Here is a 27,413-nt window from a genome sequence, read left to right on the forward strand (position 1 = left end):
CCCCCCCCCCCTGCCAAAAAATTAAAAAGATTTTTTCAACTTAAAGAATGAACATATAAGTTTTGTTAATTAAAAAACCCTGGAACGTTAATAAAATTATAGATTTAGAAAAAAATGTATTTAAAAAATGTGTTAAAAATAATTATTTTTTGTGGAAAATTAACATGTTTTGGTTGAGTATTCAATTATTTTAATAAAAATGTGTCTTTCTTGGTTGAAAATTCCATGATTTCGTTGAAAAATAATGTTTTAAATTACAAATATAAGTACATTCTATTTTAAGCTGCAAATTAATCCTTTTCAATCATAAATTCATTATTTCGATTTATTAGTTTAAATGTGTTGTAGAAAACCAATTTTTTTCGCATAAAAATGCAACATTTTGGATGAAATTTTTTGCCTTCATTGACTGAAGAATCTTTTGATTGAAAATTCAACTCTTATCTTGAAAATTGGTCTTTTTTATTAAATTTTTTTTTTTTAAATAAATTAAATTCTTTTTATCAAAAAATGTTATGCATATTTATCTGTCATAATAGAAATTTAATCTTTTTGTCTCAAAATGCAATTGTTGGATAGAAAATTAACATGAGTTGGTTGAGGATTCAACTATTTTATTACAAATTTGTCTTTCTGGTTGAAAATTATACTATTTTATGGACATTTTGTCTTTTATGTTATAAATTTCATTTTCTTTGTAGAAAATTCATGAGATTGGTTGAATATTCAAATTAATCTGGTTTGGTTGAAGATTCAACTATTTTTGATAAAATTCGTCGTTTTTGGCCGAAAATTCTAATATTTGATTCAAAATTTGTCTTCTGCGGTGGAAATTTAATTTTTTTTGGTTAAAAATGTAATAAAAAAAAAGATGTTTAATTGGCTGAAAATTAATGTTTTGAACTGTAACTATAATTATTATATTTTAAGCTGAAAATGTATACGCTTTAGCTGAAAATTCAAATTTTCGGTTTAATCATTTAACTGTTTTAAAGGAAATTCATCTTTAGGCACAAAAATTTAAGATTTTATATGGAATTTTTTTTCTTCATTTTCTGAAAAATCTTCCTGATGAAAATTCGACTTCTTTATTGAAAATTTCTCTTTTATCGTAGAAATTTAATCTTTTTTGCTAAAAATGCAACTGTATATTGAAAATAATTATGCATTGATTGCGAATTTAAGTACGTTCCTCAAAATTTATCTTATTTGGTCGAAAATTCCACTATTTAGTTGAAAATTTGTCTTTTTTGATAGAAAAGTAATCTAATTAGATGAAACTTCATCTTTTTGGTTGAAAATTTATTTCTTTGGTTGAAAATTTAACTATTCTATTTTTTGTGGAAAAATGTATAATATAACTTTTAATTTAAACTGAAAATTTATCACTTTTAGTTAAAAATTCGTGCGTTTTGTTGAAAATTTGTCTTTCTGGGCAGACAATTGACGTTTTTGGATGATAATTTCACTATTTGGTTAAGAATAATTTTTTTGGCTCAAGATCCATAATTTTAGTTGAAAATTCATTTCTTTGGTTTAAAGATCGTGTTTTTTGGGTTGAAAATAAAATTACTTTGGTAGAAAATTCAACTTTTTTGTAGTATTTTTTTCCTTTTGCGCTTTAAAACTAAACAATTCATCTTTTGGCTTAAAATTTCAACATTTTAGATGAAATCATGTTTTCTTTACGGACTGAAAAATGTTCTTTGGTTGAAAACTCAACTATTTGGTAAAAAATGCATGTATTTTGTTTAAAAAAATGTTTTTTTTTATACAAAAATAATATTCTTGTTGAAAATTCAACACTATGATTGAAAATGTAACTATTTTGCAAAAAAATAGTTGTTTTTTTGTACAAAATATTTTTTAAATATGAAATGATATTTTTAGTTAAAACCTTATGTTTTTCTCTCTCAAAAATTTGTCTTTCATGGTTGAAAATTAATCTTCTCAGATGAAAAATCCTAATTTTTATTAAGATAATTTTAAAAACAAACTTTTTCCACATTACAATTATTTATCTCCTAGGTTTAAGGTTGTTTTTGTGTCAGAAAGAAAATATTATAACGGTCAGGGAAAATAAGAAATTCGTTAAGGAAAGTCAGGGAATTTCGTGTAAAATGCGTTTGATTTAAATCTTTATTTTTTCACAAAGTTCACTTTTTATTATAAAAAAGTTAGGATATTATAATTTTAATATTTTTTCAAATTTTCATTTGTACATAAGTATATTGCAATAAAGCAGAGAATATTCTATTTAAATCAGAGAAAACTTGATTTAAAAAAAGAAAATTTAGTTTAGTTAATTGAATCTTGAAATGATACTTGATTCAAATTTAAAATTTTGGTTTCATAAATGATTTTTTTACATCATTAGAAGGATTTTAAAAATTGAACATTTTTATATAAAACGTTTTTAGAATTTAATTTTGGGCACTTATTTTTAATGTTTTAATTTTACAGTATATTCAAAATCAGTTAATTCATATTTGAAACTGTAATATAGTAAAGACTTTAATATTTACGTATTTTAATGAACTTTATTATTTTAATTTCAACCAAGTTTCATTATTGGTCAATAAAGTTTGCACTGATTTCAATTGAAAATTTCTCCACTTTAGTTTAATTTAGTCATTTAAATTAGACAGGTCTCTGAGTAAAAGTGTAGATAGTATAAAAAGAATAAAGTAATCCAAATCCGACGAGGCCAAGAGTGAAATTATATAGGATTTTATCTCGTTTTCCCATAATTAGAAAGACCGGGGCATGGATATCACGCTGAAAAATTATATTTCAATTTATTAATTTTATCTTTATTTTATTGTCCAATTTCATCTTATAATTACTTATTAATATTTTTTATTTTAATTCGAACCTGCATTTTCGCTTGTAATGCCTTGAACCTCTTCATTTCGGGACTCATTTCACTTTTATTTTTGCAGGTAGATTGAAGTCTTTTTAGACACATTTCTGGAAGAAATTGTCTACTTCCCTGTAACTGAGAATTTATAAAAAAATGATATAATTTTAGTTTTTTTTTATTTTAAAATTTGAAACATTTAATATTGAAAAATTTTTTAAAAAAGATTTCAGATTTGGAAGCAAATTAACAGTTAAAGAAGTTTTCCGATTCTGAAATGAATCCAAAATTAGAATTTTTATAAAATAACCAAAAATTATGTTCAATCTGGAAACGGTTTCAATTTTATAATTTTAAAATACTCATATTTTAAGACACAACAAATTATTTTAATTTATCGTATATATTTGTAAACGGTCAATTTCAGGCCTTTTTAAATTTAAAAACGACCAAGAACATTCAATATAAATCCAAAACTGTCGGATGAAATAGATAAAAAATCTCAAAAAACAACAAATATTACAATTTTTGTAAATTAAAAAAGGTTGCCGTTGGATACTTTGATTTTAAAAGAATTAAAGCTTTTTTTCGTATCGTAATAAATTGCAATTACCTTTACAAAATTTGACAGAATAATAGACATTTTTTCAGATTTGCTTTCTTCAGTGATTTTCAGTCGCTTAAGGACACTTTAGAAATGAAAATGTTTTTTTATTGACATCAGAATATCGGAACTTTTGATTTTCATTTGTTAAAATGAACCATTACCTGATCCAATTATTAAAAATTAAATTAGAAAATAAATTAGAAAATTTGCGAATAATAAAATTTCCGAAAAATAAAAATACTGATTTGGAAAACTCCCAAATAATAATATAGACGAATAACAAAATTACCGAAAAATAAACATACCGAATTGGAAAATTGCCGAAAAATAAAATTCACTAATAATAAAATTGCCGAAAAATAAAAGTACCGAATTGGCAAATTCTCGAATAATAAATTTCAGAATTATAAAATTCCCGAATTGGAAAATTCCCGAATAATAAAATTCACGACAATTTATAATATTACCCAATTGGAAAATTCCCGAATATTACAATTTCCGACAGTTTACAATATTACAGAATTGGAAAATTCCCGAATAATAAAATTCACGACATTGCACATTTAAAAAAAAAGCGTAAAAATGGAAGCAATAATTTTTTCTTTAAAAGAAGAATTACATTTTGTATCACCTACCAAATTTGTAAAAACGTGCGCTTGGAAGAAAAAAAAATTACCCCAAATTTTCTCTGTACTTTACAAAGTTTTTCAAATAAAAACTCGATGTACATATATATTAATTTAAAATAATTTTGGAAATTAATATCTTATTGTTGTATTTGTAATCAATAAAATAAATTCATAAAAAATTCTAATTGTTAAAATTCGATAATTTTATTATTCGTGTATTTTATTATTTTGGAATTTTCCAAATCACTATTTTTATTTTTCGGCAATTTTATTATTCGCGAATTTGATTATTCGGGAATTTTCTAATTCGGGAATTTTACAGAGTCGGGAATTTTATTTTTCGGCATTTTTCAGTCATCCCAGAAAATTACATATTTAATTTCCGAGTGGGATTTATTAAATGCTGTACAGAATATAATCAATAAGGAAATAATTATTCAAATTAAATGACAAATAACAAAAGATTAAACTGATTTATTTTGTGAATATTTTTACGTTTTTACTAGTTCTATTAATGATCTTTAAAACTTTAATATACCTTATTAATGACATTAAAAATTATAATAAATAATGTCATACAAAATAAAGTAGAAAATAAATAATTTTTCATTTTTTAAAACAACGCAAAAACAAAAAATGCTTTTTCTTAAAAAGTTGTAACGAGATATCGCATACACTGTAGTAAAAAACCTGGCTAGGTTTTGTTAAGACTTTAATTTAAAAAATGTAGATTTTTGAAGATTTCGAAAATAATAATAAATAAGCTTTTTAGGAATTTTAAAATGACTCAAGAGAATACAAATTTCATAAGATTCTCATGAAAATAATGTTAAGGGAAAAGAAAAAAGATTTCGAAATATTTAAAATGATTTCCTACAATTTTTAAAAAGAATGTAGAATATTTAGAAGCAACATTTTTTCAGTTCAGCAAGATTACAACATTTTAGAACAAATTGTGCATTCAAGAGAATGAAGAATTAATTTTTAAAATTTTGATACATTTAAAAAAGTTTTCAGGTTTAAAAAAAAATGAGAAAAAGTTATAATCATTTTAACAGACACAAGTGTTTAAAAAATAAAATAAAATTTTAATTAGAAAAGGTTTTAAAACATATTTAACAAAATATATATTTCTGAAGGTTGCAAAAAAAAAAATTTTTAAGGATTTTAAAACATTTCAAAGGATTTCCAAATTTGTCGATAAAGGATTGGGAAAATTTTGAATCAGCTTCTTTAATTTTAAGTATTGAAAAAAAAAATTGGAAACCTTTCAAAGATATTTAAAATTGAAAAAAATAGTTTTTAATTTGAAAAGATTTCAAAATTAAAAAAAAGATGATTTTTAAATAAAATTTTTAAGCTTTTTAAGGATTTCAACAGGTTCCAAGATAAGAAACAAATTTTCTTAGGATTCCCAGGAAAAAGTTTTAAATGATTTTTTATTCAGAAAAATATATTTTAAGAAAAAAGTGAAAAAGATATCAAAACATTTAGAATGATTTTCTAAAATTTCAAAACAGGACTTCGAAAATTTTCAAGCAATATTTTAGAAAAAATTCGTTTATTCAAAAGAATAAAAAATTAATTTAGATCAATTAAAAAAATTTAGGTTTAAAAAAAATAGAAAAAAATAGAATCATTTTAACATACATTTAGAAGTATTAAAACATTTTATAAATAATTTACAATAAGAAAAGATTTTAAAACATGTTTAACAAAATGTAGATTTCTAAAGGATGCGCACAAAAAGTTTAGAAACTGTTTAAGGATTTTAAAACATTTCAAAGGATTTCCAAATTTGTCGATAAAGGATCTGGAAAATTTTAAATCAACTTCTTTAAATTTTAAGTATTGAACAAATTTGGAAACCTTTCAAAGATATTTATAGCTAAAATACTTGAAATAATTTAAAAAAATTCATTTTAAGAGAAAATAAAAAAAGATTCCAAAATTTTTCAAAGAAGAATCTGAAAGATTTTAAAGAAATTTTTTAATTTCCCAGTAGTTTAGAATTATGATAGAAAAATTTGTATAATTTTGAAATATATTTAGAAGTATTGAAGAAATGTCGAGAACAAATAAAAATTAAAAAAAATAGATTTCTTAAGATTTCAAACAAAAAATTTAGAAGCATTTTAAGGATTGTTAAAGGTTTCAAAATAATAATAAAACTATTGTAAGATTCGTTGGAAAATTTTAAATTATTTTTACTTTTAAGAGAATATTTAGACAGATTTTAAAATATTAAAATTTTTTTTAGGGTTGGCGAAAAGGAACCTGGAATATTTTAAAGAAAATTCTTTACATTTTAAGGATTAAAAAATTTGAAGGTTTTCAGGCAACTTTTTAAAATTGTGTAGAATTTTTGAAAAATTTCAAGAAAAACGTGAGTCATTTCAAAAGATATTCCAAAGTTAAGACAAAATTTAAAAAATAACTGAAAATTCTAAAAGGTTTAAAAAAATTATTGACACAATGTAGATTTTTGAAGATTCTGAAATAAAACTTTAATGTTTTAATGAATTTTGGAAGGTTACAATAGGATACAAAAAATTTTCAAATATTAAAAAAAAATATTTTTGAAGATTTCGAAATAAAATTCTGCAAAAATTCATGAAAATATAAAATTCTCGAAAAAGAAAATATTCGAAATGATAAAATTGCCGAAAAATTAAAATTCCAAAATAGGAAAATTCCGGAATCATAAAATTCTCGTGATAGATTGTACGTCGATTTTTCTAATTTAAAAATATTATTTAAAATTTGAAGAATAATTCGAGTAAGTTCAAAAGACATTCAGTAATTTCTTAAATTTTGAAGGGATTAAAAATTAATTTTAATACCAGTAAAAAAATTTAATATCTTGTAAGCTTCTAAATGTCAACATTATATTTTAAACTGACTTGAAATTTTCCTAAAATTAGGTAAAATAAAAAAAATGAAAAAAATATTCTTCGAAATTTTTTAGTTTCTTTTTCGACACATCTAAAATCTGCAAAAATATGTTTTGGGCTATTAAATTTATTCATAAAAACAAAATTATAATACTTTCCTAAAATCTAATTGAAGCATAAATTTAAGTGTTCCAAAAATTCTAAAAAATAAAGTTATTCAAAAATTTTATTTTTAATTAAAATTTTGTTTTGTTATAAATTATTAAAAAAAGGACTCGTAAATATAAAAATTGAACAAATCTTTACTTGTAAGACAATTATACATATAATTCGTTTTCCATACATATATATCATAAACTATACATTGATATAATGGATTATACATTAAAGAGGAAGATGAGTTTAAGGCACTTCAAGTCTCAAATGATTATTATTATTTTTTTTTTTCTATTAATGTACCTATTTTATATATTTTTACTCAATTCGTGTAATTTGCGTCTTTTTTCTTATTGTTAGTTAATAAATACTCTCATGATAGTTGAAAAACTGAATTATTATACTCTCTCCAAAAACATAATTCCTTCTCCAATTAAAAATTCACATAAGTCGCAATAACAGGGTGTCTACTTAAATCCTGGAAAAAATGCCCTGATTCTTCCAAGTATGAAAAGATTATTTTTTCTTTATATATTTAAAATTTAGTGCATATTTGACATATTAATATTTTTAATAAAACCTGTGTTGACCATACACTGTGCTAATTTTTCATGTGAAAATATTAAATTTTCAATAAGGCAGATGAATTAAAAAAAAAAATAATTGAATTTTTAACCAAAAGATGAAATTTTTACAAAAAAAGAAGAATAATTTTGAAAGAAAAAGAAATTTTAATCTAATTTCTAAATGGTGAATTTCAAGCTAAAATCATGAATTTTCTACTGGAATCCTCGAATTTTAACTACAAAAGAAAACGAATTTTCAACAGAATGATGAATCTTTAAATGGAATAGTTGAATTTTTCACAAAAAAAGACGAATTTTTAACCAAATATATGAATTTTCCAATAAAAAATATAATTTTTCGACGAAAAATTGAATAGTTAAATTTAAAGTTTAAAAATTAATTTTCAACGTAAGAGATGAATTTTCAACTAAACTGATGCAATATTTAACTGGATTGGGTTAATTTTCAGTTTGAAAAAATTTAATTTCTACCAAAAAAATTTGAATTAAAAAGATGAATTATCAAGAGTTAAACTTTCAGCCAAAACTGGAATAAATAAATTTTCACTTAATAAAATTAATTTTTAAATAAAAACATAAAAAAACGAATTATCATCAAAATTGTCAAATATTTTATTAAAGTCATTAACTTTTTAACTAAAAAATGGAATATTCGTCGAAATTAGTTATTTTCTGAAAAAAGTGATATTTTCATTAAAGAGATAAATTTGAAATTTAAATGATGAATTTCATAGCAAAAAAATAATTTCAAACAAGAGTTTAAGCTTTAACTAATTAATTTATTTTTCAACTAAAATGATAAATTTTTAACTGAAATAGTTTATTTAACAAAAAATTAATTTTTAACCAAAAAGGTGAACTTTCAAATAAAATTTTCTACTAAAAAGTTGAGTTTTCAACAAAATGCATGAATTTTCAAATATAAAAGATACGTTTTTAGCCGAAAATTGAATAGTTAAATTTTCAGTAAAAAATAACATTTCTAGCCGAAAAGACGAATTTTTAATATAAAAGGTAAATTTTGACTTGAGAAGATTAATTTTCTACCAAAAAGCTGAATTTTCAAAAAAATGCACGAATTTTCAACTAAATAGTTGAATTTCCAGCTAAAAAGTTAAATTTTTAAACAGAAATGAAAGTTGAAAAAAAATGTTTATCAATCATGATTTTTCAGCTAAAAGGTTGAGGCTTTAACATACAAATGAATTTGTGATAAGAAGAGATTAACTTCCAACCAAGTATTTTCATTTTCAACCACAAATATGAATTTTCAATTAAAATGATGAATGTTGAACTAGAATAGTTGAAATTTCAATAACAACAAAAATTAATTTTCCAACCAAGAAGATGAAGTTTCTACCAAAAAAGACGAATTTTCGACAAAATTCGAGAAATTTTCAATAAAAAAAATTAAATAGCGCAATTTTGAACAAAAAAAAGTAATTTTCATTCTAAATGATGAATCTTTAACTGAAATAGCTGAATTATTCACCAAAAAGATACATTTTTAATTAAAAAGTTTAATTTTTGACCAAAAAAGACGAATTTTTAACCAGAAACAAGAATTTGCCAATTAAAAAATAAATTTTCGACAAAAAATGTAATAGTTAAATTTGTAGTTTCAAAACTTAATTTTCAATCTAAGAGATGAATTTCCCACGAAAATGATGTGATATTTAACTCGATTAGGTTAATTGCCAGTTAAAAAATTAATTTTCTACTAAAAAAATTCAACTAAAAAGTTGAATTTTTAGCTAAAATTATGAATTTTTAATAAACAAATCAATTTTTAATAAAAAGAGTTTAGCTTTCAATCAAGAAGATGAATTTTCTACCAAAAAGATGAATTTTTTACCAAAAAAATACAAATTTTCGACAAAATTCAAGAATTTTCAAATCAAAAATATAAATTAAAAAAAATTAAATAACTAAATTTATAGTAAAAAAGGTACTTTTCAATCAAAGAGATCAATTTTCAAATAAAATTATGGAATATTTAACTGGATTGGGTTACTTTTCTACTAAATAGCTGAATTTTTAATTAAAAAAGATACATTCTCAAAAGAAAACGGAATAGTACAATTTTCAGTACAAAATTTTAATTTTCAACCAGAAAAAATTTAATTTGCAAACAAATAGTTGAAGTTCAGTAAAAATAATTAATTTTGAAAGAAAAAAAAAGAATTTGCAATCTAAATGATGAACTTTCTACTGGAATACTCGAAAATTTAAGTAAAAAAAAAAGAAAACAAATTTTTAACAAAATGATGATTCTTTAACTGGAATAGCTGAATTCTTAACCAAAAAGAGGAATTTTTAATTATAAGTTTATTTTTTGACCAAAAAAGACGAATGTGTAACCAAATACATGAATTTTCCAATTAAAAGTATCAATATTTTCCACGACAAATGTTATAGTTAAATTTTTAGTTTAAAAACTTAATTTTCAACCCAAGAGTTGAATTTTCCACTAAAATGATAAATTTTCTACCAAAAAAAAAAACGAATTTTCGACAAAAATTCAAGAAATTTCCAATAAAAAATATAAATTTTCAATTAAAAATTAAATAACTAAATTTCTAGTAAAAAAGGTACTTTTCAATTAAAGAGATAAATGTTCAACTAAAATGATAGAATATTCAACTGGATTAGGTTACTTTTTTACCAAATAGTTGAATTTTTAATTAAAAAAGATACATTTTTAAAGGAAACCGGAATAGTTGAATTTTCAGTAAAACATTTTAATTTTCAACCAGAAAAAAATTTAATTTGCAAACAAATAGTTGAAGTTCAGTAAAAATAATTAATTAAAAAAAAAAGTTTATTCTAAATGATGAATTTTCTACTGGAATACTCAAATCTTAACTGAAAAAGAAGACAAATTTTCAACAGAATGATGAATCTTTAACTGAAATAGCTGAATTCTTCATCAAAAAGATAAACTTTGAACTAAAAAATTTAATCTTTGAATAAAAAAGACAAATTTTTAACCATATACATGAATTCTACAATAAAAAATATAAATTTTCAACGACAAATTTAATAGTTAAATTTGTAGTTTCAAAAATGAATTTTCCAATAAAATTATGGAATATTTAACTCGATTAGGTTAATTTTCAGTTAAAAACATTAATTTTCTACCAAAAAAATTTTACTAAAAAGATGAATTTTTAACTAAAAAACGAATTTTTGATAAAATTCAAGAATTTTCTAACAAAAAATTATATAGCTAAATTGTCAGTAAAAAAAGTAATTTTTAACCAAAGAGGTAAATTTTTAACTAATTAAAAAAATTGTAATCTAAATGAATTATTTTAAACTCAAATGATGATTTTTCTACTATAATACTCGAATTTTAACTAAAAAAGAAAACAAATTTTTAACAGAATGATCATTATTAAGATGATTAAAATGTTTCATTTTTGACCAAAAAAAGAAATTTTTTAAAGAAAATACATGAATTTTCAAAGTAAAAATATAAATTTTCAACGAAAAACTTAATAATTAAATTTGTAGTTTCAAAAATGAATTTTCAACCTAAGAGATGAATTTTCCACTCAAATTACGAAACATTTAACTCGATTAGGTAATTTTCAGTTAAAAACATTAATTTTCTACCAAAAAAACTTAACTAAAAAGATGAATTTTTAAACTAAAATGACGAATCTTCAATTAAAATATCATTTTTTAATAAAATAAATTAAATAGCTAAATTGTCAGTAAAAAAAGTAATTTTCAACCAAAGAGATAAATTTTCAACTAAAATGATGGAATATTCAACTGGATTAATTTAATTTTCTACCAAATAGTTGAATTTTTAATTTAAAAAATTCGTTTTTAAAGGAAAATGGAATAGTTAAATTTTCAGTACAAAATTTTAATTTTGAAACAGAAGAAAATTAAATTTTCAAACAAATAGTCAAAGTTTAGTAAAAACAATTAATTTTGAATAAAAAAAAAACACAAATTTTCAATCTAAATGATGAATTTTAAACTAAAATGATGATTTTTCTACTGGAATACTCGAATTTTAACTGAAAAAGAAAACAAATTTTCAACAAAATGATGATTCTTTAACTGGAATAGTTTAATTCTTCACCGAAATGATAAATTTTTAAATAAAAAGTTTAATCTTTGACCAAAAATACAAATTTTCAACCGTATACATGCATGTTTCACTAAAATTATAGAATATTTATTTCGAGGAGGTTAAATTGCAGTTTAAAAAATCAATTTTCTACGTTAAAAATTGCACCTAAAAAGATTAATTTTCAACTAAAATGATAAATCTTCAATAAAAAAATCAATTTTTAATACAAAAAAGTTTAGCTCTCAACCAAGTATTAAAATTTTTTAATCAAAAAAATAAATTTTCTACCAAAAAACGAATTTTCTAATAAAAAATATACATTTTCAACAAAAAATGAAATAGCTAAATTGTCAGTAAAAAAAGTAATTTTCAACCAAAGATATAAATTTTTAACTAAAATGATGCAATATTTAACTAGATTAGTATACTTTTCTACCAAACAGTTTAATTTCCAATTAAAAAAGATACATTTTCAAAGGAAAACGGAGCAGTTAAATTTTCAGTCAAACATTTTTCAATTTTTAAGAAACAAAACAATCCAATTTTCCAACAAATAATTCAAGTTTAGGAAAAATAATTTATTAAAATTTTTTTTAATCTAAATGAATTATTTTAAACTAAAATGATGATTTTTCTACTGGAACAGTATGATTCTTTAACAGAATGATAATTCTTCAACTGAAATAGTTGAATTCTTCAACAAAAATATCAATTTTTAATTAAGAAGTTTAATTTTTGACCAAAAAAGAATGTTTTTAAATATACATGAATTTTACAATAAAAAATATAAAATTTCGACGAAAAATCTAATATTTAAATTTGTATTTTCAAGAATTAATTTTCAACCTAAGAGATAAATTTTCCACTAAAATGATCAAATATTTAACTCAATTAGTTTAATTTTCACTTTAAAAAAATTAATTTCCTACGAAAAAAATTGCACCTGAAAAGATTAATTTTCAACTAAAATGATGAATCTTCAATAAAAAAATCAATTTTTAATAAAAAAAAGTTTAGCTTTCAACCAAGTATTTACATTTTTTAATCAAAAACATACATTTTTTACCAAGAAACGAATTTTCGACAAAATTCAAGAATTTTTTAATAAGAAATATAAATTTTCAACAAAAAATTAAATATCTAAATTGCCAGTAAAAACAGTAATTTTCAATAAAAATGATGGAATATTCAACTGTACCTTTTACTTTTCTACCAAATAGTTGAATTTTCAATTGAAGAAGATACATTTTCAAAGGAAAACGAAACAGTTAATTTTTCAGTAAAATTAAAAACATTTTTAACAAATAAAAAAATAAAATTTTCCAACTAATAGTTCAAGTTTAGGAAAAATAATTAATTAAACAAATTTTTTTAATCTAAACGAATTATTTTAAAATAAAATGATGATTTTTCTACTGGAAGACTCGAATTTTAACTGAAAAAGAAAACAAATTTTTAACAGAATGATAATTCTTCAACTGAAATAGTTGAATTCTTCACCAAAAATATAAAAAGAAATTTTTTAACCAAATACATAGATTTTTCAATAAAAAGTATTAATTTTCGACGAAAAATTTAATAGTTAAATTTGTAGTTTCAAGAATTAATTTTCAACTAAAACTGTCATGTAATATTCAACTCGATTAGGGTAATTTTCAGTTAAGAAAATTAATTTTTTATCAAAGAAATTCAACTATAAAGATGAATTTTCAACTAAAATGATGAATTCTCAATGAAAAAATCAATTTTTAATAAAAAAAGTTTAGCTTTCAACCAAGTATTTAAAATTTCTAACCAAAAAGATGAATTTTCTACCAAAAAAGACCAATTTTCGACAAAATTCAAGAATTTTCCAATAAAAAATATAAATTTTCAACTAAAAATTAAATAACTAAATTTCTAGTAAAAAAGGTACTTTTCAATTAAAATCATGGAATATTCAAATGTATCTTTTACTTTTCTAAAAAATAGTTGAAATTGTTAATTAAAAAATATACATTTTCAAAGGAAACCGGAACAGTTAAATTTTCAGTAAAAAATTATCATTTTCAACCAGAACAAAATTAAATTTGCAAACAAATAGTTAAAATTCAGTAAAAATAATTGAGTAAAAAAATTTTTTTTATTCTAAATGATGAATTTTCTACTGGAGTACTGCCATTTCAACTGAAGGAAACAATTTGTCGAAATAATTATGATTCTTTAACTGAAATAGTTGAATTCTTTCCCAAAAAGATAAATTTTTATTTAAAAAGTTTAATTTTGACCAAAAAAGAAAACATTTTAATCAAACACATGAATTTTCAAATAAAAAATATAAATTTTTTAAGTTAAATTTAATACTTAAATTTCTAGTTTTAAGAATTTATTTTTAACTACAACTTTCAAATGTAATATTTAACTCGATTAGGATAATTTTCAGTTAAAGAAATTAATTTTCTATGAGAAAATTCAACTAAAAAGATGAATTTTCAATAAATAAACCAATTTTTAATAAAAAAAATTTAGCTTTCAACCAAGTATTTTAATTTTTTAATCAAAAAGATGAATTTTCTATAAATTTCAAGAATTCTTCAATAAAAAATATAAATTTTCAACAAAAAATTAAATATCAAAATTGCCAGCAAAAAAGTAATTTTTCATAAAAATGATGGAATATTCAACTGTATCTTTTACTTTTCTACCAAATAGTTGAAATTGTTAATTAAAAAATATACATTTTCAAAGGAAACCGGAAGAGTTAAATTTTCAGTAAAAAATTATAATTTTCAACCAGAACAAAATTATATTTGCAAACAAATAGTTTAAGTTCAGTAAAAATAATTAAGTAAAAAAAAACTTATTCTAAATGATGAATTTTCTACTGGAATACTGCAATTTAAAGTGAAAAAAACAAACAAATTTTCAACAAAATGATGATTCTTTAACTGAAATAGTTAATTTCTTTCCCAAAAAGAAAAATTTTTATTTAAAAAGTCTAATTTTTGACCAAAAAAGAAAACATTTTAACCAAACACATGATATTTCAAATAAAAAATATAAATTTTCTAAGTAAAATTTAATACTTCAATTTGTAGTTTCAAGAATTTATTTTTAACTACAACTTTCAAATGTCATATTTAACTATTAGGAAAATTTTTAGTTAAAGAAATTAATTTTCTATAAAAAAAATTCAACTAAAAAGATGAATTTTCAATGAAAAAACCAATTTTTAATAAATTTTCTACAAATTTCAAGAATTTTTCAATAAAAAATATAAATTTTCAATAAAAATGATGGAATAATCAATTGCATCTTTTACTTTTCTACCAAATAGTTGAAATTGTTAATTAAAAAAATATAAATTTTCAAAGGAATCCGGAATAGTTAAATTTTAAGTTTCAACAAAAAACAAAATCAAATTTTCAATCAAACATTTAAACCCATTAATATAAAAGCTATTTTCCCTAACAAAAAAAAAACATTATAACTTAATTTCATTTTACAATAAAAAAAAAATGTAATCAAGCCCCCAAAAAAATTCCCTACAGTTACGAAAAACTCCTCGAAATTTTCAGATTTTCCAGGTGAGTAGACACCCTGAAAAAAGCTTCAAGCAAGAAATGTTGGTATCACAGAATGTGTCGTATTTACAATAAACCTATAATAACAATGCAGGGATTCAAATATAAAAAATGGCTAAAAAAAATTATCTCTAAAAAAATTACGCATTTTTGTTATTCGGTCTTTCCCTCTCAGAATTTCTCGCTTTTTGAGCCACTTCCTCTTTAACTTCAATCGAACTTTTAATTTTCGGGAAATTAGGATTTGAATTTCCATTGACTTTTCTCGAAATTTTCGAATTATTGATCCTCTTCTTGATTCCTTCATTATTTTCAGCCTTGGCTTTTCTTCGCTGGACCAAATTTTTCAGAGCTTCACTAAACTGCATCAGAGTTTCCGAAATCGGTCGATTCATATAATTCGCGGCGATTTCGTCAAACCGGTCATCTTCTTCAGAAGTTAATTCGCTTTTCAGCTCCTTGAATTGATCTATAATCTCCTTCAGACTTTCTTTTGCCTCGATCGAAACTTGAGAATCCATTTCTTCAATGTCGAAAGCAGAATCCTCGATTGACAATTCTTCTTGAAAACTCTCAGAATCTCGGTCAGACTTTAAAATATCTTGATCCTCGGCTGTGAAGTCTTTTTCGAATTCTTTAAACTGACTTATTATTTTTCTTATAGAATCCTTCACGTTTGATATTTTTTTTGACTCTTGGCGAATTATTTCCGTCTCCTGGGATCGTCTCTTTTCCAATTTCGGCAGATTCAATTTCTCCTGATTCACATTCTCGATTATTTTTTCCTCCAAAATTTGCTCTTCGGCTTCCGGGATTTCTTTCTTGGCTCTCAATTCCATTTTTTCTTGAATCATCTTTTTTACTGCTTCTTTAATACTTACAGGTTTTTGCTGTTCTGGATTCAATTTCCCATTTAATTTGCCACCGAATTTTTCTTTTGCACTCGCTTCTTTTAATTCTGCACTTTTATCCGCAACATATTCATCGGAGATTTCTTCACTTTCATTCTCAGTTTCCACGTATTCAAATTGAGATTCATTTTCAATTTCTTTTTCAATTTTATTCTCGATTTTTTCATTTACCTCATTTTTAATTTCCTCAGCTTCATTTCCCTCTTTTGGAATTATTTCTTTGCTCTCATTGTCACTTGACTCCACTTCTTCCGAACCTTCTGAAGTATTTGAATTGGCACTTTCCAAAGGTTTTCCAATTTCTTTTAAAGATTCCACGATGTTGTCGAAAATCGGTTCTATTTTCGGCAACTCTTCACTCAGATTTAAAAAGTTTTCTTCTAAGTTCTCATCTAAAATAGGAGGATTCAGACTGCGCTTGGTTTTTCCTTTCGCTGGATCGTACTTAAGATTTGCTTTTCTTCTCATGATGAAAATTGCAGGCTTTGTTTTTATTTTTATGGGAGGAAAAAGATGGTAATTTACAGCAATATGAGAATAACCATCGACTGAGTCGAGAATATCGTGTGTTTTCAAATAAGGCTTGATGTTTGGCGAGTATTTGCTTTTTGCCTCCATCAATAAGTGTGTAAATTTCAGCATTTCCGGATCGTCGACTGTCAAGTTCTCTTCCTTGGAATAACTGGAAAATTAAAATTCAATTTTAACTTCGTTTCATAATTAATTCACTTAGAAATTAAACAGTCCTTAAAATTTTTGATTAAATTGAACGAAATAGCCACATTACGAAATATAACAAATTGTAAAACGAAAAATAAAAATATAAATGAAAAAATAGGTTTATTTTCAATTAAAAACTGTTAAATTAAACCAAATAATACGAATTTTCAACAAAAGAGTTGAATTATCATTAGAATAAGATTTTTTAATCAAAAAAAGAAAAAAAATCTCGTCCAAAATATTGAGTATAATATAATATTCGACTATAAGACGATTTTTCAACAAAATAAGTGAATTTTAAAATGAAAAAAGATCAATTATTGCAAAAACAAAATAGAAAAATTTTTATATCAAAAAAGTATTTTAGAAAAATGATCAACAAAATTTGTTAAATTTTTCACCTAAGAAAGGAACTTTAAACTAAAATGACGCATCTTCAATCATAAAAATAAATTTGTTGAATTTTTAACAAAGAAGATGAATTTTCTACCAAACGAAGACAAATTTTTAAATAAAAAGATGAATTTTATACAAAAAATAGAATAGTTTAATTTTAAGTTGGAGAGATACGTTTATAAAATAACAAAATTTTAGCGAATCAGTTAAATTTTCAAGCAAAAAGATTAAATACCAATCAAAAAAATTACGACAAAAAATGGAAGATAATTTTTGGCTAAAAAAATTAATTTACGAATAAAAAGCCTAATTTTAAACCAAAGAAATAAATTGAAAACAAAAATATTAATTTTTCACAACAAACAATTTTTTGTAACACAATCTTTATAGGAATAATTGAAACTTTCTACCAAAAAATTAAATATCTATAAAAATTTCGATAAAAGGGACAGTAAAATTTTGAGTTAAAAAATTAACTTTCATTAAAAAATAATAATTTTCAATCCAAGAACTGAAATTCCAATCGAAAACACTAATTGTCTACTAAGAACGAATAATTTTTACAAAAATACACCATTTTCAACGAAAAAGATTAATTTTCCACCAAAAAGGTTAATTTTCTATCAAAAAGCACAAGTTTCTCACAAAATAGATGAATTTTTAACACAACAGAAATTGTTTTTCACAAAATACAAAATTTTTCAACGAAAGAGAGAAATTTTTAACTAAAAAGATCAATTTTCTAAAAAAAGTAAAATAATTTAATTTTAAGTTGGAGAGATACGTTTATAAATAAATAAAATAAAATGTCAGCGAATTACTTTAATTTTCAACCAAAAGGATTAAATACCAGTAAAAAAAATTACGACAAAAAATGGAAGATAATTTTTGGGTAAAAAAGTTAATTGATGAATAAAAAACCTAATTTTAAACCAAAGAAATAAAATCAAACCAAAAAAATTAACTTTCCACACCAAAACAAATTTTTTTTTTACAAAATACAAAAATTGACAACGAAATATATAAATATTAACTAAAAACGATACATTTTGAACAAAAAATAGTATGGTTTAATTTTAAGTTACGTTTCTAAGCAAATAAAATAAATCTTCAAAGAAATAATTAAAAATTCCTACCAAAAAGATCAAATAACCATCAAAATTTCGAGAAAAAAATGGAACAGTACAATTTTTAGTTAATAAATTAACTTTTATTGAAAAATATTATTTTTTCAAATTAGATTATTTCCATCGAAAAAGATTAATTTTCCACCAAAAAGATTAATTTGCTATCAAAAAGCACAAGTTTCTCACAGAATAGATGAATTTTTAACTAAAAAAGATCATTTTTAAACAAAAAATTGTATAGCTCAATTTTCAGTAAGGGAAATAAATTTTTACTAAAATAAACAAAATTCTACCTAAATACTGAAATCTATACCCAAACAAATGAATTTTCTACTAAAAATATTAAATATCTTTAAAAAAATTTACAAGAAGTTTAATCAAACTTTTAATTTAAAAAATTAATTTTCAATAAAAAAAAATAATTTTCAAAAATTGAAATGAATTTTCTACCAAAGTAATAATTTTTAAGAAAATATGTACATGAATTTTTAACAAAATAGATAAATTTTCAAAAAAAAAATATAATACTTCAATTTTAAGTTAAGTTTTTAAGCCAATAAAATCAATTTTCAATGAAATGGTTAAATTTTCAACTAAAAAGATTAATTTTATACAACAAAAGAAATTTTTTTCACAAAATACATGAATTTTCAACCAAAAATACAAATTTTGAACTAAAAAGATAAATTTTCTGCAAAAAATAGAATAGTTTAATTTTAAGTTCGAGAGATATGTTTATAAAAAAATTAAATTTCAGCGAATTAAATTTTCAACCAAAAAGATTAAATACCAATAAAAAAATTACGACAAAAAATGGAAGATAATTTTTGGCTAAAAAAATTAATTTATGAATAAAAAGCCTAAGTTTAAACCAAAGAAATAAAATTAAACCAAAAATAATAACTTTCCACACAAACAAATAATTTTTAACAAAATGCATAAATTTTCAACAAAATAGATAAATTTTTAACTGAAAACGATCCATTTTAAACAAAAAATAGTATGGTTAAATTTTAAGTTACGTTTTTAAGCAAATAAAATAAATCTTCAAAGGAATAATTAAAACTTTATACCAAGATAAAATAACCATAAAAATTTCGAGAAAAAATAAAACAATAACATTTTTAGTTAAAAAATTAACTTTTATTAAAAAATATATTTGTTTAAATTACAGGATTTTCAACGAAAAAGATTAATTTTCGACCAAAATGGTTAATTTTCTATCAAAAAGTATAAGTTTCTCACAAAATAGATGAATTTTTAACTAAAAAAGATTATTTTTAAACAAAAAATTGTACAAATCAATTTTAAGTTAAGTTTTTAAGACAATAAAATCAATTTTCAAAGGAATGGTTAAATTTTCAACCAAAAAGATGAATTTTTTACCACAACAGAAATTTTTTCTCACAAAATACATGAATTTTCAACCAAAAAGAAAAATTTCTAACAAAAAAGATGAATTTTTAACCATAAATGATGAATTAAAAAAAAAAAAAAAAAAAAAACAATAGTTTAATGGTCAGTCAGACAAATTAATTTCTAAGCCAATAAAATAAATTTTCAACCAAAAAAACATTTTTAGTCAAAAAAAAGATTCATTTTCTACGAAAAAAGAATAATTTTTATTAAAATACATGATTTTCAACACAAAAAAAAGATTAATTTTCAATGAAAAAAACGACAAATGTTTTCCAAAATAGATTAATTTTTAACTAAAAAGATAATTTTTTAACAAAAAATTGTAAAACTGAATTTTCAGTTAGGGAAATAAATTTTTGAGGAAATAAAATAAATTTTCACCAAAATACTGAAATTTAAAACCAAACAAATGAATTTTCTACAAAAAATATTAAATGTCTACAAAAAAAATTTCGAGAAAAACTTTAGTTAAATTTTTTATTAAAAAAAATTAATTTTGAATAAAAAAAAAACAATTTTCAATCAATGAAATAAATTTCCAACCAAAAATATTAATTTTCTACCAAAAAAGAATAATTTGTAAGAAAATACATGAATTATCAATCAAACATTTGAAATTTTCTTAGAATTGTCAACCTTGTTAGTTGAATTTTCAACCAAAAAGGTGAAATAGTCACCAAGAAGATTAATATTCTATCACAAAAGACAAAGTTTAAATAAAATACAAAAATTTTCAACCATAAATGGAAAATTTAAATTTTCTATTTTCAAAAAAAGATTTTAACTTTGAACTAAAGATGTGAATTTTTAGCTAAAATTACGAATCTTTAATTGAAATAGTTATATTTTCATTTAAAAAATTATTTTTTAACTAAAATTATAAATCTTCAACAAAAAAAAATATTTTTTAACAAAGTTGTTCAGCGTTTAACCAATAGGATTAATGCTCGGTAAAAAAAGAATTTTAAATTAATAATGTAATAGTAGGTATTACAACCGAAGTTGATTTTAATTTTAGGTTAAAAATAGTTTAATTTAACCAAAAACTTCGAATTTTCAACAAAATAGTTGAATCCTCAACTGAAGAGATTCACTTTTAAACAAAAAATTAAATTTTTATCCAAAAAAATTTAAGTGTTTACTAAAATAGACGAATTTTGAAACCAAAAAGAATTAATGATTTTAAATTATAATTTTTTTATCTCTAAAAACAATTTTATCGTAAGATACAAAAATTTTGTCTTCCAATTCTCAGTATTTTAATTTAATAATTTAAAAAAGTTTTATAGCTAAATATTTTGGGCACACGAATGATTTTGAACTTTAAATAAATATTTTTAAATACAATTATTCAAGAAATTGTTATTAACTTTGGTGCCTAATTAGTAATTTATAACCCACTATTGACATTTAAACGTATAAATAAAAATAGATTTGAGCTCTACCGCGGACGAATTTCCAAATAAAAATAAAAACATTTAAACAATTTATTCATTTATTATATAATATTAATTTATAAATTTAGAAGTTAAAAATTTCCTTGAAATGTTAATTGTTTTAAAATTTGCAATTATAAAAGAGAGAATCTTATACCTTAGAAAAGTAATTTTTATGTAATTCTTTTCAGAATTGTAAAATTTAAATGCGTTAAATAAATTATTGCATAAATAAATACATAAAATAAGAAAAATGAAAACTTACATCCAATTAGGATTATTCTGAGTGAATCTGGAGACTCCTCTCTGTGCTGTAAAGACATCGATATGCACAAAAACAGGTTCAATTCTCTCCTTTTCAATTCTGTGCAACCTGGCGATGGCCATGCCTCCAGGATAATTAGATCCAGCAACACAGAGGAAAAACATGCAAAAAATGGCATTTAAACACAAATGGCCTACTACTCCTAAAGCCATTAATCCATTCCGAGGAGATTTTTCTCTGTTCTCCCAACTGTACAAAAATAATTAAATTTCATTCCCATTGTCCAGCAATTTCTAGAAACAAAATTCAAGATCTTTTTCTGGCTTTCCAAAATAAAGTCAAAAATAAAGTTTCTCCCGGTGTCCTCACTTTACGTCAAATAAAACAATTCTTTTTTTTTGCGAACATACGTCGTCTTTGTGAAATCTTTGGGAATATTTTTAAATCTTTATAAATAAAGTCTTTAAAATCCTTGAAATTTTTGTGAAAATTTTTGAATCGTCGTGAAATATTTTCAACTATTAAAAATCTTTGTAAGATCTTGCAATTTCTATGAAATCTATTAAAATTTCGTAAAATGTTTGAAATCCTTGAATTCTTTTAAATATTTGTTAAATTTTTTGAAATCTTTGAAGTATTTCTGAAAAGTTTTTTGTTCGTTTGAAATCATTGAAATATTCTCAAATGTCTTGAAACCTTTTGAAATTGTTTAATACTTTTCAAATGTTCTGAAATCTTTGCGAATTCTTTTGAAATATTCTCACAATTGTGAAATTACTTAAAATATTTGAAATGTTTTTAAATCTTCGAAATTTTTATGCTGTACCCTTTTCGAAAATCCTCTGTATTAATTTAAAATTATTAAAATATTTGCATTCTTTGAAAGCTTTGAGAAATCTTTTGAAATCTTCTAACATAATTTGAAATCATTGCAAATCTTTGAAATGATCTGAAATATTAGAGAAATAATTTACGATACCCTTTTAAATATCTTTAAAACCCTTGAAATCTCCTAAAAGCTTTAAAAATCTTTTTGAAATCTTTGTAAAATTTTTGAAATAATTTGAAATCGTTTGAAATGTTCTAAAGAAAAATCGTTTGAAATCTTCTAAAGAAATTTGAAATCATTTAAAATCTTCAAAATATTTGGAAACCTTGGAAATCTCGTCTACTATACTATACCCTTTTTGAAATCTTAATGAAATTTTTATGAAATATTTAATATTCATTTGAAATCATTAAAAAATGTTTTGAAATATTTGTGAAATGTTCGAAATCTTCTGAAAGAATTCGAAATCGTTTAAAATCTTTAAAGTGCTTTTAAATCTTTATGAACTTTTTAGGAAATAGTTGAAATATTCGTGAAATCTTTTGAATTTATTTTTAATCTTAAAAATATTTGAAATCCTTGAAATCTTTATGAAACGTTTTGAAATCTTTGAAATCTTTGTGAAATATTTCTTTAGTCTTTGTTTGTGAAATGTTTTTGAAATCTGGTGTAATATAACCTTTATGAAATCTTTTAAATTATTAAAAATCTTTTGAATTCCTTACGAATTTTTTGAAATAATAATGAAATCTTTCTAAAATCGTTTAGAATAATTTAAAATCTATAAATATTTGCAATCATTGTGAAATCTTTTGAAATCTTCTAAACAAATTTGAAACAATTTAAAAATTTTTAAATTTTTTGAACTCTTTATGAAAATTTTAGGAAATCTTGGAAATATAAGTGAAATCTTTTGTAATAATTAAAATTTTTTTCAAATATTTGAAATCCTTGAAATCTTTTTAAATCTTCTAAATAAATTGAAAATATCGTAAAGTATACATTTTTTTAAAAAACGTTTTGAAATTTTTTGAAATATTTTAGAAATTTTTTGAATTTATTCGAAATCTTAAAAATATTGGAAATCCATGAAATCTTTGTGAAATGTTTTTGAATACTTTGAAACCTTTCTAAAATGTTTTGAAATATTTATAAAATCTTTTAAATCTTTATGAAATATTTCTTTATTCTTTGTTTATGCTATTTTTTTAAAATTTGGTGTAATATAATCTTTCTGAAATCATTGAAATTGTTAGAAACCTTTTGAAATAATTATGAATTCTTTGAAATATTTATAAAATCTTTCTAAAATCTTTTGGATTAATTCTAAATCATTTGAATATTTGAAATCCTTGTAAAATATTTTGAAATCTTCTAAACAAATTTAAAATAATTTAAAATCTAAAATTTTGTTTGGAAAATTTATGAAATTTGTAGGAAATCTTTTGAAATATTTGCGAAATCTTTTGAATTTATTCGAAATCTTTGTGAAATGTTTTGAAATGTTTTAAAATCTTTATGAAATCTTTGTGAAATATTTTTAATTTATTTGAAATTTTACAACTATTTGCAATCCTTGGAATCTTTGTGAAATTTTCTAAACGAATTAAAAATAATTTAACAGCTAAGTTTTTTGTTAAAATCTTTATGAAATTTTTAGGAAATCTTTTGAAATGCTTGTAAAATCCTTTGAATTTATTTGAAATCTTAAAAATATTTGAAATCTTAATCAAAAGTCTTGAAATATTTTGAAACCTTTTGTGAAATGTTTTGAAATCTTTATGAAATCTTTAAACCCTTTGACAAATCATTTAAAATTTTCTAACTAAATTTGAAATCATTGCAAATCTTTGAAATGATCTGAAATTTTAGAGAAATAATTTACTATACCCTTTTAAATATCTTTAAAACCCTTGAAATCTCCTAAAAGCTTTAAAATATTTTTGAAATATTTGTAAAATTATTGAAATCTATGTGAGATCGTTTAAAATCTTCTAAAGAAATTTGAAATCGTTTACAATCTTCAAAATATTTGGAAAGCTTTGAAATCTTGTCTACTGTACTCTTTTTGAAATCTTAATGAAATTTTTTGCAAATATTTGAAATCTTTGTTAAATCTTTTGAAATCCTTAAAAAAAATTATTAAAATGTTTGAAATCCTTAAATTGTTTTAAATCTTTGTGAAATTTTTGGAAATCTTTGAAATATTTCGAAAAATATTTGTGTTCGTTTGAAATCATTGAAATCTTCTAATATTTCTTGGAAATTTTTGAAATTGTTTCCAACCTTTTTAAATTTTCGGAAATCCTTTTGAGGATTCTTTTGAAATATTCTAAAAATTTTAAAATTATTTAAAATATTTGAAACAGTTAAAATATTTAACATTGTTTGAAATCTTTGAATCTTGTCTACTGTGACATTTATGAAATTTTTATGAAATATTTTTGAAAATTTGGTGAAATCTTTGAAATCTTTAGAAAATATTTTGAGATATTTGTGAAATTTTCGAAATCTTTCGAAATCTCCTAAAAGAATTTAAAATCGTTTAAAATCTTTATGAAATTTTTCGGACACAGTTTAAATATTTGTGAAATATTTTGTATTTTTTTGAAATCTTAAAAATATTTGAAATCCTTGAAATCTTTGTGAAATATTTTGAAATATTTTAAAATCCTTATGCATTTTTTGAAATATTTATGAAATCTTTCTAAAATCTTTTAGTATAATTTATATTCATTATAATCTTTGCAATCTTTGTGAAACCTTCTAAACAAATTTGAAATCATTTAAAATCTACCTTTTTTGGAAACTTCATGAAATTTTTAGTAAATCTTTTGAAATATTTGTGAAATATTTTGAAATATTCGTGAAATCTTTTGAATTTATTTGAAATCTTAAAAATATTTGAAATACTTGAAATCTTTGTGAAATGCTTCGAAATATTTTTAAATCTTTGTGAAATGTTTTGAAACCTTTGAAATATTTGTGAAATATTTCTTCAGTCTTTGTTTGTGAAATGTTTTTAAAATCTGGTGTAATATAACCTTTCTAAAATCTTTTATTATCATTTAAAATTATTAAAATATTTGCAATCTTTGTGAAATTTTTTGAAATCTTCTAAACAAATTTTGAAACAATCTAAAATGTTTAAAATGTTTTGAAATCTTTTTGAACATTTTAGGAAATCTTGGACATATTAGTGAAATCTTTTGTTTTTATTTAAAAATTAAAAAAAGATTTTAAATCCTTGAAATCTTTGTGAAATGTTTTGAAATATTTTGAAACCTTTGTGAAATGTTTTGAAATCTTTCTGAAATCTTTGTGAAATTTTCTAAATTTACTTGAAATCTTGCAAGTATTTGAAATCCTTGAAATCTTGGTGAAATCTTTTAAAATCTTCTAAACAAATTTAAAATAATTTAAAATCTAAATTTTTGTTTGAAAATTTTTTGAAATTTTTAGGAAACCTTTTGAAATATTTCTTTAATCTTAGTTTGTGCAATTTTTTTAAAAATTTAGTGTAATATAATCTTTCTGAAATCTTTAAAATTGTTAGAAATATTTTGAAATCCTTATGAATTCTGTAAAATATTTATGAAATCTTTCTAAAATTTTTTGGATTAATTTAAAATCATTAAAATATTTTAAATCTTTGTGAAATCTTTTGGAATCTTCTAAGCAAATTAAAAACAATTTAAAACCTAAAATTATTTTTTGAAATCTTTATGAAATTTTTAAGAAATATTTTGGAAATATTTGTAGAATTTTCTATACAAATTTAAAATAATTTAAAATCTAAAATTTTGTTTGAAAACTTTATGAATTTTAAAAAAATATTTCTGAAATCTTTTGAATTTACTTGAAATCTTAAAAATATTTGTAATCTTTGTGAAATGTTTTAAAATATTTTGAAACCTTTGTGAAATGTGTTAAAAACTTGATGAAATCTTTATGAAACTTTTAAAATTGATTTGTATTCTTACAAATATTTGAAATACTTGAAATCTCTGTGAAATTTTCTAAACAAATTTAAAATAATTTAAGATCTAAATTTTGTTTGAAATCTTTGAAATCTTTGTGAAATATTTCTTTAATCATTGTTAGTGAAAATTTTTTGAAATCTGGTGTAATATAACCTTTCTGTAATCATTGAAATTTTTAGAAATCTTTAGAAATTCTTTGAAACATTTATGAAAACTTTCTAAAACCTTTTAGATTAATTTAAAATCATAAAAATATTTGAAATCTTTGTGAAATGTTTCGAAATATTTTGAAACCTTTTGAAATCTTTATGAAATCTTTGAAATCTTTGTGAAATATTTCTTTAATTTTTGTTTATGCAATTTTTTGAAATCAGGTGTGATATAAGCTTTCTGAATTACTTGTAATTTTTAGAAATCTTTTCAAATCTTTAAAATCTTTCTGAAATATTTCTTTAATTTTTTTTGTGATTTTTTTTAAACCTGGTGTAACATAACTTTTGAAATCCTTATAAATTCTTTGAAATATTAATGAAATATTTCTAAAATCTTTTGGAATAATTTAAAATCATTAAAATATTTGAAATCTTTGTGAAATCTTTTGAAATCTTCTAAAAAAATTTGAAATAATTTAAGATCTAAATTTTGTTTTGAAATCTTTCTGAAATATTTAGGAAATCTTAAAAATATTGGAAATCTTTTGAAATCTTTTGAAATCATTATGAAATATTTGAAATCTTTGTGAAATATTTATTTAATCTTTGTTTGTGAAAATTGTTTGAAATCAGGTGTACTATAACCGTTCTGAAATCCTTTAAATTTTTAGAAATCTTTTGAAATCTATGAAATCTTTGAAATCGTCCTGAAATCTTTGAAATTTTTTTAAAATTTTTTTAGTGATTTTTTTTAATCTGGTGTAATATAAAGTTTCTGAAATTATTGGA

General features: G+C 21.4%; 1 protein-coding gene across 2 annotated transcripts in view; it reads right to left on the minus strand.

Annotated features, from left to right (window-relative positions):
- Positions 1-15,202: 15,202 nt before the first annotated feature.
- Positions 15,203-27,413, minus strand: part of LOC117172856 (dol-P-Man:Man(7)GlcNAc(2)-PP-Dol alpha-1,6-mannosyltransferase) — a 32,703-nt gene continuing 20,492 nt past the window's right edge. The window contains exons 7-8 of one of the 2 annotated variants that reach the window (XM_033361116.1): positions 21,661-21,909; positions 15,203-16,979 (exon numbers count right to left, since the gene is read on the minus strand). In XM_033361116.1, coding sequence (XP_033217007.1) covers positions 15,527-16,979; positions 21,661-21,909 — 1,702 coding nt within the window. In that variant the 3' untranslated portion in view covers positions 15,203-15,526. The remainder of the gene's footprint in view (positions 16,980-21,660; positions 21,910-27,413) is intronic. The other variant, XM_033361117.1, reaches the window with a different exon arrangement.

This window comes from Belonocnema kinseyi, chromosome 5 (assembly GCF_010883055.1).
Source record: "Belonocnema kinseyi isolate 2016_QV_RU_SX_M_011 chromosome 5, B_treatae_v1, whole genome shotgun sequence".
Taxonomy (NCBI): Eukaryota; Metazoa; Arthropoda; class Insecta; order Hymenoptera; family Cynipidae; genus Belonocnema; species Belonocnema kinseyi.